Below are 14956 nucleotides of genomic sequence, written 5' to 3'. Positions count from 1 at the left end.
TTATAGACGACATTCCGATTTACCCGTACCAAAATATCTGTGTCAGTGTTGACAACCATTCACTTGTAGTCAGAATCTCATACTTTTTACTCATATTTGACATTACAGAACTATTCCTTTTTTTCGTTTGCACATTTTCTCATTTTTCTTGCTTGTTGGTTTACAGTCGATTTCACTGTCAGGGTTTTCTTATTTTCGAAAACTTTACAGTGATCTACCGTTGCTTATATTCACGCCATGTTAACTCTAGTGGTTAGGTGTCTTATTGTCCATCAATTCACATCTCCTCGTCTTTATATAAATAGAATCTACGACAAATCTTCCCAAAACACCAGAGTTGATCCGAAGAGTTGTTTTAACTACCTCCAGTTTGTTTAAAAATCCCGGATACCCAATACAGGAATCATTTCATTGTTATTGGTTTACATATAAACAAAAGTCAATTTACGAACAAGATTTCAGTTTGAAAAGGCGTTAAAAGTATTGCAATAACGAATAAATCATAAAATTATTTTATTGCTCTTCAACATATAACAAAACTTTTTAAAGCACTGTACATAATATAAGTATGCTCCATTTGCATAAATTTACAAATAAGTTATGTCTCCAGTCAACCTGCCTGTTATGGTATAACAATGCTACTCATATATAAACATTATCGGCTTTCAATGCATTTTCTCGACTGAAGACAGCTTAATGGGACGAAGGTAAAGATATCTTTTCATTTTTTTTTTATATTTTGATGAACAAAGTGCTTGGAATTGTTATTGAAAGAAGCTAGAAAAACAAAACAGATAGTTTACAATGAAAACAATGTCCACATCGAATCGATGAATACTACATCGTTTGTTATATTTTTGACCCCACGAGTTAATTGGGAATCCGAAGAAGTTTTATTTTCATCATACAATCCATCATTAAAATAACCATCAACTTCTGTTTGTTCAAACAAATATCTCTTAAATCGAACTTAATAATGCTGAAGTCGTTAATTAGACCTTCATTTCTTCCACAGTTCACTAGACTATAATTGTGAAATTTTTACATTGATTCAACATAGAAATGTTGAATGAAAGTAAGACCCATATCATCAATTGTTTTTTAACAATTAAAAAAGGAATTTAGCTAGTGCAGAAATGCCAAAACAAATTGTATCTGTGTACTTCATATTGAAATGACCGAGTTGTCGATCTTTATGTATATTACACAAGTAAAAATTAACAACCTTTTGATTTTAAAATAGGATGTGAAAAATGTGCAAAACAAACACACACGATTAAAAGGTTTATGCGGAGGTATAATTTTCCCATATATTTCTTTAGAAGTAAGGAAACTTTCAAAACTATACAACTATTTACAGTAATACAGCCTTAATTGTATTTCATCTTTGAGATTAAAACAACATTATATCATATTTTTAATCATTTGAACAAATATTGGATTTGTAAATTGCTCTCACACACTTTGTGTATCGATAAATAAATTTGAATTTGACAGAATATGTTGAAAATAATTTACATATTCTTTATGTCTATTTCAAATGTTCAAATACCCCTAGATTCCATCACGTTACGTATACCCGCTGTATTAAGAAAATATAGAAGAAATCGGTCATGCATTTTTTCACCTTCTAGTACCACAATACTTTCATATCATGTTTATATTTGAAGGAATAGTTTGTGCCAAAACTAAACATGGCCGCCCTATATAAGGCATTAACATTATGCTGTTAAATATACAGAATTGTGTTAACTGAGATAATTTGAAATAATATGTATATACCCCCAGTAAACAGTAATTTTTTTTCTAAATCTATAAGACTTTCATTATGATTGTCATCGTGATACAGATGAGATAGTATTTCACACATCTTGTTTTTGTAGCAAAAACTTTAAACCATCCTCATGCATGTCACTGTCTTCTGGTAAATCTGCCCTTTTTCCTATCCTGATGAAAGACGAATGTCCTCTGCGCCCTTCTCTGATGTATTTCCTCAGTAAAAGAGAATTTATTAATCTGTTTCTGCCAATACGCATGAATGAAGAAGATGGAATCTTTCCAATTCTAATAAATCCTCGTTTTGATGGTTGATTTAACTCAGCACTCCTCTTTCGTCTTTTCATGTTTTGATCTTCTTCTGGTCCTTGTAAACTACCTACATCTTTAATCAATTTGTATGATTCTTCAGATTCATCGTTTGGAGCTGCCACGTCGGCATTGTCTATTTTTACATATTCAGGTCCCATCTTGTCAGACTGTTTTCCTATTCTCACAAATGAGCTGTACCTTTTTTGTGGATCTGTGTTGGCCTTTCCAATTCGAACAAATGAAGAGTGTGGACGCTTTTCAACAAGTTCATAATCAGGTAATACACCGTTGTCCAGCTCTCCGTAACTTTTCCCTATTCTTACAAATGAGCTTGTTCTACTTCGTTTTGCAAGTGCATCTGTTAAATCTTTTCCAATCCGTACGAAAGAACTGTATCTTTTATCTTCTTCTGGGTAGTTTTTTCCTATTCGTACAAACGAACTTAACCTTTTACTGATATCCTCATTCGGAGTCATTGATTTTCCTATCCTTACGAAAGAGCTCATTCGCTTTTCATCATATGGCCAAGCACTAGGTAGTTCATCCTCAAGTTGGGACTTACCAATTCTTACAAATGAACTTAACCGTTTGTTTTCAGGATGTAATTTCCCTATTCTTACAAAAGAACTAAGTCGTTTTTCTTCAGGATTAGATTTACCAATTCTCATAAATGAGCTGAGACGTTTTTCTGTCCTGACACCTGGATCTTCACCATTATCACTAGCTCCTACAACAAACTTACTGAAGCGTTTTTCCCGATTCGGTTGTTCTTTATTTTGATCACATAGTATGCAGATGAAGTGGCAAACTATTACAGTCAGTGAAAGTTTATTTTGCATTGTCTGTGGTTCTTTTGTCTGAAATCGAAAAAAAGAAAAGAATCAGTCAGTAATTCACAAAGTCCTTTATATAGTAGATTTTTTTTAAACGTAAACAATTTTATGCTCTTAAGATACATACTTTCTTTTACCAGTTTCTTGGTTACCTGGTTGCATATTATGATTTTACATTACTAACATTGTTCTTAAAAAATAATTTTTACAAAAAAGAAAAATAACAAAAATACCGAAATCCGAGGAAAATTCAAAACAAACATTCCGTTATCAATTGACAAAATCAAATCTCAAACACATCAAACGAATATATATCAACTGTTATAATCCTGACACGGTAAAGGCATTTTCTTATGAAGAAAAAAGTGGATAAATCCTTGTTTCATGGCTAGCTAAGCCTATCACTAGTATGACTTTTTTTTAACTTTCTTATTAATGAGATCATTAATTTTTACTTGTTTAATCCATTTACATGTCAAATACAAAAGTATAATACCGACATGAGATGAAATACTTGAAGTCCAAACACCAAGAAACAGTTATTTCTCATAGTTTGACTGTCCCTCTGGTATTATCGTCCCTCTTTTATTGTAAGTAAGAACAATCGATATTCCAGGAACTTGAATTTTTAGTGTAGCGCCTACCAATGAACAACACACGAAGTTAGAAATATTTTAAAATCAGTTGTTTCAGATGGACAATCATAAGAATGTAGGCCATATGACACAGTTAAAATGGTAATGAGACAACAACCAATTAGTGATGTTCGTAAAATTTATGTAGTGGTTTTTACCTCATAACCTAGATCAAGTAGGGTTTTTTCAGTTTGAATGATTTTGTACTTTATAATGTGGTCAAATGTAGGAAATGTCAAACTATTCTTTTCCATCAAAGGTCATAAATCCGACACGCTTTTACTCTTTAAATACTTATCTCTGTATTAATTGTGTTATAACTTTACAATACCATTGACATTTACCGACATCCATTTTTATTCATACCTTAAGAAGATTCAATCAACTCTAACTCAGGTACTTCAATACCCGCTTCTGATTCTTACAGATACGGCATTAACTATACAAGTATGCCACGGTATTCAAGAAAAAAACAAATACCGTTACAAACCAAGATTTGTTTTTCTTCTGTACTTTACTCTCCTGAACACACTTTTTTTAATTTATTTCATTTCTGTGATTACCTATAGGTTTATAAGAATATAAAAACATAGACTGTACCAAAATGAAAGGGTTGCTATTTGATTTACAGGTTTTAAGAACCAAAAGGAAAAGTTTACAATTTGATTTACAGATATGAATAAATGGCAACAACAACAGATTTATATCCTTTCATTAATGCCTCAATTTAGTAAAAAAATAATAAACTTCGTGTTATGGAATAGTAGATCATGTGAAAAGGTTCAACCGACATTGTTTATTGACGTATATGTATTCGTAAGATTTGACTGCAATCTTTTTATATTTCCCCCCAAAGGGAAATTAATTAAGAACTGAAACATCCTAGTATAAAAGTCATCTCCGGATGAAGGACATGAACAAGGACGTTTGTACCTATATTTCTGAAGCTTAATGATTTATAAGTATTTCATGGAAACGTTTTGTAATAATCAATTTTTTTTATATTATATAAGTTACTTTAATGAAGTAAACGAGTGTCTGTTACATTTTAAAACAAATGGTATAAAGGTCGACAGAAAGAGACATAACCATTCATTTTGAATACAAAAAGTAGAGAGAAAATAGGGGAATCGAAACGGAGAGAGAAAAATGCGCTTGCAGGGTAGGCACAGTCATGGAATTCTATGCGACTATCATACAAGTGAGAGGTTTAGCTAGCTATAAAACCAGGTTAAATAAAACATTTTCTACATAAGAAAATGTTCAAACTTGGGAATTTGACATTTGTTATCCATTCGTTTGATTATTTGAGCATTTGATTTTGTCATTTGATTAAGGACTTTCTGATTGAATTTTCCTCGGAGTTAAGTATATTTGTTATTCTACTTCTTACTGCTATATATGCATCAACTGCCATTCAAAATCCAGACCCATAACAGTCACAAATGTTACATAATTAATAGGCAACAATCGGTAATTTTATAGATCAGACATATGTACTGGTGTCTTAAAGTCTAACGACACGAAAGCATGTCTGCCTTATATTTATTATTATATCATTTTTTTAACAAAATGTCTATATAATCGCCGATTTGCCTTTTGCACAAAAAATACTTCGCTTAAAGTACACTTCGCATTTTCTAACTGTTCTTCTTTTTCATGTTAAGATTTTTGACTCAACAAATTCACATGCAATATTATTATCACAAATCTAGAGAATTTAAAAAAAAATGCTCATATGTTTGAAAACTTAAAGTCAAGCAATAAAACGATGTAAGAATATTTCCGGGATACATTTTAAGCGAAGAATCGTATTGTTGTATTTACAATAATACTTCTACGAACAGTCTTAATCAAAGGATTTAACATCTTACTGCGTAGAGTAGGAGGAAATCATATATCTACCATCTAACAAAAGGTTTTTAAACTGTTAGAGCGAATCCTAAGATCATGATATAGTCCGATACATCTGTGCTTGTGTTGACTGAAGACAATGGTTTATCGATGTAAAGAAGTGCTATCTTCTCCATTTGAATCGTGTTCATTTCATTGACGAAAAAGAAAATAATCTCACACAACAGCAAATAATGCTATTCAGGTATGCGTACACTTAAAAGTGTCAATATTCCAAAAAAAAATGAAACTAACTTAAATAAGAGAGAACTTTAGTTAGCTGATGTTCAAATCTAGAATACTTTTCGAATAATCAAAGTATGTGCAACCTTGAGGTAATCGCTAGAACTACAAGTAAACTCATCATAGATACCAGGATTATAGTTTGTATTTACGCAAAACGCGCGTTTCGTCTACATAATACTCATCATTGACGCTCAGATCAAAATAATTATAGAGCCAAACAAGTACAAAGATCTACAAAGTTGAAGAGCATTGAGGACCCAAAATTCCAAAACATTTTCTCAAACTTGTGTGTTATTACGGAATTCGTATCGAGCTTTACATGAACCACCCACCATGCCAAGGATACATAAATACATAAGAACCAAAATTTGTAACCAAAATGAATATATATATTCGCTCATTGTGGTCAAATCAAGATGTATGTGTACAGAATAAGGAAAATGAAACAGAGGCGAGCTACTGTTATGAAGCAATTACAAATAAATTCAATATTTCCTACAATGTACCAATAATGTTTGATCCGGCAATTTAATATTAACAGCTGTTTTGCTTTCCAATCGTTGGTGCTGTTTTTAAATACTTGGATGTTGATTGGGTAGAAACCTCTAATTCCATTGTGACGTAAATAGTCATTTTTGTCCATCTGATGCGTTAAGCCTTTTTCAACTGATTTTCATAGTTCGTTCTTATGTTATACCACTGTCCCAGGTTAAGGGGAGGATTGGGATCCCGCTAACATGTTTAACCCCGCCACATTATTTATGTATGTGTCTGTCCCAAGTCAGGAGCCTGTAATTCAGTGGTTGTCGTTTGTTTATGTGTTACATATTTGTTTTCCGTTCATTTATTTTTAAATAAATAAGGCTGTTAGTTTTCTCGTTTGAATTGTTTTACATTGTCTTATCGGGACCTTTTATAGCTGACTATGCGGTATGGGCTTTGCTCATTTTTGAAGGCCGTACCGTGACATATAGTTGTTAATGTCTGTGTCATTATGGTCTTTTGTGGATAGTTGTCTCATTGGCAATCATACCACATCTTCTTTTTTTATATATTCGAATGACATCGCTTGCTCGCAACAAAAACAGAATATCTAGAAATAATATTAAATAAAATAACAAAAATACCTAACTCTAAGGAAAATTCTAAACGGAAAGTCTCTAAGCTAATGACAAAATGAAAAGCTCAAACACATCAAACGGAAGGAAAATAACTGGGTTTTTTCTGACTTGCAAGGGTTTTAAATTGTGGATTAAATTGTGTGTTCTATAGCTAGCTGAACCCTTCGTGATAGTCTCATAAAATTCATTTATATTGAGAAGGATGTGTGCGTGCACAAAACAAACTGACATTATATGTACAAATGCCAAAATACGTATACTGTACATATATCGCCTCGTATTGGCTGAAAATTGAATTTCCAAAGCCTTTAGAAGGATAAAAGGATTCATTGAATAAAAAATAAGAAACTCTAAGAAACGTTTCTATAGGCTACCAATATTATATAAATGTAGTTACATTTGTTATTATTATAACAACATTTCAAGAAATAAATCATTTGTCTGTATATTAAAACTGAAGGCAGTTACTATAAAAGATAAGTTAATAGATAAAAATAAAAGAGGGACGAAAGATACTAGAGGGACAGTTATAGATTGAAAATAAACTGACAATGCCACGGCTAAAAATAAAAAGACAAACAGCCAAATATTAGTACAGAAGACATAACATAGAAAACTAAAGACTAAGCAACACGAACACCAACAAAAACTGGGATGAAAAATGCAAGTATTACAAATCTGATGACAACACAATAATAATAGACGTAAATCTCTCTTGGCCTCATGGCAATGTATGGGAACGTGAGTTGTGATAAAGCTTGTGTAAGAGCTTTGGATAATGAACAAGATGATTGGCAAATTAAACCCTTGATTGAGACGGATAATATGATAAAATCATCAGATTTCTACAATAACAAAACAGACAACTCTTAAAATCTATGTTTGATTATTAATATAATACATATACCATTACTATCAACAATCAATTACTTCATAATGTATGCTCTTTTAACAGGAATGAGGTGGTCTATTCCTATACCAAATTGACAAATTTGTTGCGGACAAACTAAAACATCTATGTTGATTAACTAATGGTTGCTTAACTTCTCCTTGCCAAAAAATCATTCTTGCTTATTCAGTACGAGAAAATTACAGGCTCCTGACTTAGGAAAGACACATACAAAAATAATGTGGCGGGGTTAAACATGTTAGCGGGATCCCAACCCTCCCCCTAACCTGGGACAGTGGTATAACATAAGAACGAATTATAAAAATCAGTTGAAAAAGGCTTAACGCATCAGATAGACAAAAAATCTATGTTTGATTATTAATATAATACATATACCATTACTATCAACAATCAATTACTTCATAATGTATGCTCTTTTAACAGGAATGAGGTGGTCTATTCCTATACCAAATTGACAAATTTGTTGCGGACAAACTAAAACATCTATGTTGATTAACTAATGGTTGCTTAACTTCTCCTTGCCAAAAAATCATTCTTGCTTATTCAGTACGAGAAAAAAAAAAAAAAAAATGGACTATGTTGGTAAATTATTAAGATGTACAAATGGACCTTGATATGACTCTTAACTTACTGTTGTTTGATTGTTTGATTAAATTTCAGCTGCCCATGGGTAAAGATGTCACATTGTGAAAGGCGACATTGATTACTTCTCAACAAGTCAATAACTGACCCCTCAGAAGAAGAGTTATTACAAGAGCAAAGAGCATGGACTCTATCAATACAGGGGAAAGGGACAAAGTATTATCGTTTGACCGATCTGAAGATGTGTTGATCGTTTCTTTAACGTACGAAGAGGGTATTACTATTTACCTTAAAATGCACCAGATTTAACATTTTCCGTTTTACAACACGACTAAATTGATACATCGGACATCAAATCAAACCCCTGTCTGAATGGTTCAGAAGACAGACAATAGAAATTCGGACAATTACACCCGCTATTATACGTAAAAAAAATGGTCATTATTTAAACATATAAAAATATTTTACGTTTTCATCTTATCCAACCATAACACAACAGAGGTAGCAAAATCATATCGTAACCTGTAGAATATAGTCAGGACTTCTGTGTTTATATGAGTTTTTATTGATATGGTCCTAATTATGAATTGGCTTATCAGCAACATCTTTCGGAATTGTGTGTTTTAGATGCTATTCAACTTCGTACTTTATTTGGCCTTTTTAATCTTTATTTATTCGCGCTTCACTGATGAGTCTTTTGTAGACATAACGTGCGTCTGACGCACAAAATTGAATCCTGGTATCCATGATCAGTTTATCCTTAACCTGTGGTCTTCGATGGATATTTAGCTCTTTTGATAATCATACCATATCTCCTAATTTTAAAACATTTTACAACAGCTTCAATGTTAATATGTTTGCACATTATTACACAAGTAAAAGGTTTTCTGCCTGGAAGACGAACACTTACAATTAATGAAATATAACAGGCTGTTATGTCGCCCATTTTGTAACTTACAATATAATTATTCTAATGCAAAAAAGTTTTAAAGAAAATGTTTTACAAAATAAATGTAATTATAAGACGAAAAGCATCGCCTTAAGCACAATAATGATACGATTTTATATAAAATGAAGTAAAAATTACCGAGTCGACGCCTTCGTTTCATCTTTGCTCACTGAGATACCATATATGTTCCACTGCGTTGTTCGATATACAATTTTACAATTGATAAATTGGAAAATTGAACCAAATTGTAAACCGAAATATACTTATGCAATATTTTAAATCATTTTAATAGTATTCGTTTCTTAATTTTCTTTGTTTTCTGGTTTCTATAGTGGTTTTTATTCAATATAATAATTTCCATGTAGTCTAGTATTTCTTAATTCTATTTTTCGTATCCTTCGATTCAAATTAAAAGAAATATAGAGTTAGCCATGATACAAATCACCTTCAATCTAACTGTTCGGATAACATTCCGATTTCTTTTCGTTTCATAAAAAAAGTAGGTCTTAATTTTGTATCTAATGAACAGTCGTAATAAATTTGTCAAGGACATACCTCAAATAGATATTATGCTCAGTGAAATAAGAGTAACCATGTCTAAAGTCTGGGTGACCAAGAATAAATTTTGCAAAGAATGCACGTTTCTTAATAAGAAAATCTTGGTCTATGCAAGTGGACAAAATTTTAACTAATCTACATACAACAAATCTCCATTGTTGACATCTTTTGTATTTTTTTTTTCATAAAGGCTAAACATCATATAGAAAAACAATACAGTACAAGAAATGGTCGTCATTGATCATGTGTAGAATTCCACCCCATCCGGATTATTTATAAGTCCGGGTACGTTTATCAAAGGTACCAGGATTATAATTTAGTACGCCAGACGTGCGTTTCGTCTACATAAGACTCATCAGTGACGCGCATATCAAAATATTTATAAAGCCAAACAAGTACAAAATTGAAGAGCATCGAGGATCCAAAATCCAAAAAGTTTTGCCAAATACGGCTATGGTTTCAAAGAAGTTTCAAAATATATTCGGGTCTTAAAGAAAATTATGTAAATTAATCAGAATAATCAATACAGAAGTAAGTTATCCAGGTTTATCATCAATTTTTTATGCTAATTTTAGTGCAAAGTTGTCATGCACTTAATCTGTATAGTACATGTAAAAATATCTTTCTTTGTACTATAAACTTGGTATAAGAAATAAAGAATAATTAATTGAATGATAGTACACATGTGTATAGTAATAGCTATAAATAATTGAATGAAATCGGCAAATAAATCTAACAAAAACTGCCATAAATTTAAAAGGAAGTCATTAACTAATTGTTAAATGATGCATGACCTGCTGGTTATCATAGGTACATTCAAAACGAAAATTGGCGGTTGTATTTTTTTCGCGAAAAAAAAATTCATTACGGCAGTACATATTTTCCTTAATACCTTCAACATATAGAAGAAACAATGTATTGATCAATATAGTAAAATGGCATCTGTGTTTTGATACTGACTTTATCAACAAGAATATTAAAAGAACCCGCAAGGGCGATCTGATATTCGAACTGATGAAGTCTGTATAAAAAAAAAATAGAATGAAACATAGTGTTTTATCGGCAATTTGTCTTAACTGTATTACTTTTTGATTGAACATATGAAATATGAAATAGTAAGTAAAACAACTTATACGCGTACAAAACGTTGGGATAGTTGTTCGGTTGTATGAAGGAAGTCGCGTGCATTTCATTGATAAATTGACACTGATGGACTTGAGCTTGTGACGTTATTGCCTAATATTTGCGAGTATCAAGTCCTGTCCATGATCTGAATAATATTAGGCAGTAAGAACAAAGGGACATGTACATATTGCCGAAAAGTCAAGGTATACACGAAATGACCAGTAAGTGTCAAGCTCTGTTAAGTTTGGAAGGGTTTAGAAAACACACAACTATTTAATAAGACCAGACACATATATGTATTATAGGGCGTATGACGTTTGTGCTCATTTAGGGATCAAAAAAATACGTTTGCGCGCAGATTTTGATTACATTTGCGCGCATTTATCTTACAGGTAAACTCTGGTAAAAAAGTTAAAATGAATATAGATAATATAAAAATATAAATGACAATAAATCGTTAATATTCATGATAAATATGATTATAAATCATTAACTACGAAAATATATTTTAATTCAAATTATAAATTGTTCATATTGAATTCTAAGACAAAATGTAAAATATTGTTTGCGCGTAAATGTAATGGTAATGCGCGCAAATATAATGGTAATGCGCGCAAACGCAAATGCACCGGTATTAAATGTCTTTGATATGGCCAAGCAAAAACGACAAGAATAAAAAGTTCTTGTTTCCTTGCAGATATGAAGTATTAATTAGAAAAAAACTATAAAAACTTTGAAAGTTGCTTTTATCTACGTAATTTAGGCTGTGGTGGATAGATCATACCAAACCTCCTGATATTTATATCGAATATGATATGTCATAAGCATATACTTTATCATACAACAATGTCACACAGTATAAACGACTATGCAGCCACCCGCTCATGTCAATTATAACATATGAATACTAAATAGGTAAAGTTTATATAATACGTCAAATTAACATTAGATTTTAAAAATACGATAGCCTGCTTTGTTCTCTTTTGTTTTGCAATTACAACCACGAAAACAAGACTAAGATAAATATCCTGTTTATTCAGAGTAATTATAAAATTCACCACCATATAAGTTTTCTTTTAGAATAAGAGTCATCTAACATGAATGGCGTTTGAAGTGCTGTAGTATTTTCTCAATTGATTTGTCCTTCCTTTCGCTCAATATCAACAGCACAAAATTCTCGTTGTCAATCAGCTATGAGAGGACAATCAGATTCAGACCAAAGTTTATAGCTAGGTCATTCCAATCTGGTTCTCAATTTTTTTTAAGCCAAAAAGCTGATATTTTTCTTTGAATAAATTGTATAGAATTGATGCCAAAATTGAATCTTTTCTTATCAATTATAATGTCTGAAATTTAATAATTAGTGATCTAAGAAGTACGACAAAGATTTAACAAATATCTAAAACAAAAGGAAAACGTGATATGGTAAATATACAAACTGTCTTTAAACCTATCTAGTATTCAATTGATATATCAGGAAATAAAATGACGATTACAAAATATAATGCAGAGTTCAAAGTCTTGGACACTTCATTTCTTTTTATTTAAAGTTGAACATATAATTGAAGATCACAAAAATGAAAAGTAGAAAACAAACTAAGGTGTTTTATTTCTTCCACAAGATGGCAGTTTCTTACGGAAGAAAGCACCTATCATAGCCATTTTCGTTTTATTTTACATGATTGACCAATCCAATAATTATTATTCGCTGATTTCGAATTGATGTCGAAGTCTTTCCTTCCACACTTTTACGAACGCCATCGTGATTTTGGTATATTTGTATCATATATAAACCCGGAAAGAAAATTTTGACTTTCAAAGACCATTTGAGAAATGAACACATATATATCAACAAAGACAACCAAAGTGTCGGAACCTGATTTTCAGACATAATAACATGCGACGGAGTTTTATTTAGTATTTCAATACTTAACAACTCTTTATCAATGGAATAACAAAGCCAAATAGAAGGTCCAAAATCAACTACAACGACAAAACCAAAATAAACAACCGCAAAACCAAAACAGAACACTTAACTCTATATCACATGACAAAACACAAATGAAAGTAAAGCAAATAAAGGAATGCTCGCATTTACCAAAAGTGTGCTTTTTCCTACTAACACACTTTTTTTATTTCGTTTCGTTTTAACAAATATTTTGTCCCAAGAAAATATTATGAATGTTTTTGTCTACATGACCCCCTTTACATCTAGGGATCAATTTATGATTTTTCAAATACGCAACGTTCTATGACACATACTGGGCTGGCATTTTAAACCTTTTGTTAGTAAACCTAACAGAGACAAGCAAAAATATGCAATTATTGTCAAATTCATGACTCGAACTCGATAAAACAAAAAACAAAAAAAGAATTTTAAGATAAGCGAAACATAAACTGCCGAGTTCCTGATTGTATCCCTTCCTTGCCTTTTTCGAATTTTCTTTTCGGGATGGATTTAAATTTTGCATGAACGTTTACCATACTACAGTCTTTAAATCGACAGTTTTTATTACATTACCACGTCAACCAATGTTTTAAATAAAGGCAACAGTAGTATACCGCTGTTCGAAATTCATAAATCGATTGAGAAAAAAAAATCTGGGTTACAAACTAAAACTGAGGGAAACACGTCAAATTTAACCCTTGAGGTTTTCAAGTCGCTTTTTACTGCGAGCAACATAACCAAATATCATACAACTGTATTTGATATATATATTCAACTTTAAATTCACAGGTCAAAGTTTTCGCTAAAATTTTTAATTGAAAAAAAAACTTTAAAATAGTTTCAGTATTTATCGCCATGGTAATTTAATTGTCCATTCCTGCATAGACACTAATATGTGTAGCATGAATTCAATTTTCGTATGCATTGGCAATGTTGATGCTTTGAAATTCAATAATAATCATTCATCAATATCTAAATATTTTTTATATTCTTTTAATCCATTAATATATTCTATTATTTATTTAAATTGGTGTGAATAAATTGTGGTTCGAAAAAGAAACTGACATTTGAGGTACTAATTGATTAAGAAAATTATCAGGCTCAGTTGAAAAGGCAATTGTTAAGGTATGCGTGCGAACATGATAAAATGTAAACTGCTAAAATAAACACTTTATTTCCAAATTATTTCAATTAGTATACAAAGGCAATGGCTTTGAAAAGATTCTGATATTTGTAGCATACTAATATCATATAGTAACGAAATCATCAGGGTCAATTAAAAAGTTAATCGTGCACGCGTGTACAGATTGGAAAATTGCTTTCTTGCATTAAAACACTTCTGCTGTTAAACTAGATACAAGAGTAATTTAACTGGTGATTCGTTCTGTCATAAAACTTTGAAAAATGAAACGAATTGTTAAAAAAAAGTGCAACAATTCTGTTCACCCCATTACATCATTGGTAAAATTATTACCGCAAGATTTAAGTTTCTAGATGAATAACTACGCTAGGAATAATCTGACAACTTAAATTATGAAACATGTTAAACAATCTTAACCAAAATAAAAAGTTAAAAGTAAAAATTTATAAATAATTTAAGTAGATAAAACAATTCAGAGGCATATGTAATGTCTCAAATAAACTTACCAATAATGTTAATGGTGTAACCTAACTCCCAAAACAGTGTCTTTCCAAATAAACTTCAACGGACACCTCATTTAAGTAATACCCAAGTGACGCAGTTTTCCATCGTAGTTATTCAATGAATTAGCTGTATAAAGTAGACAGGAATTATTCTATAACAAATCCCTAACAATTAAATAGCATATGATTCGTAACTAAGAGATGCCTTGTAAAACCAATAAAAGCAATACGATTGGCCAATGCGCCCTTTGCCCACAGCTAATGGGGGTGTTCGTTTCAGCGTATTATAATTCAATTAACTCAAACAGACGCTGAAAGGCAGTAAATTACGACTCTTACTGAATGTGTTACTTTTAAGATTTTAGAATGAATGAAAATTACATTTGACGTACAAATTAGAGAACATTTTATTGGATAACTTTTA

At 31.3% G+C, this 14956-nt stretch overlaps 1 protein-coding gene across 1 annotated transcript; it reads right to left on the bottom strand.

Moving 5' to 3' along the window:
* Positions 1 to 496: 496 nt before the first annotated feature.
* On the bottom strand, positions 497 to 14684 carry LOC143082828 (uncharacterized). The gene is made up of 2 exons (XM_076258705.1): positions 14536 to 14684; positions 497 to 2945 (listed from the first exon to the last, which is right to left on the bottom strand). The coding sequence occupies exon 2, from the start codon at positions 2925 to 2927 to the stop codon at positions 1863 to 1865; it is 1065 nt and encodes a 354-aa protein (XP_076114820.1). The 5' UTR covers positions 2928 to 2945; positions 14536 to 14684; the 3' UTR covers positions 497 to 1862.
* Positions 14685 to 14956: the final 272 nt, after the last annotated feature.

The sequence above is a fragment of the Mytilus galloprovincialis genome, chromosome 7 (genome assembly GCF_965363235.1).
Source record: "Mytilus galloprovincialis chromosome 7, xbMytGall1.hap1.1, whole genome shotgun sequence".
Lineage (NCBI taxonomy): Eukaryota > Metazoa > Mollusca > Bivalvia > Mytilida > Mytilidae > Mytilus > Mytilus galloprovincialis.
Note: the sequence above shows the minus strand (reverse complement) of the source record. Positions and strands in the feature narration are given on the sequence as shown.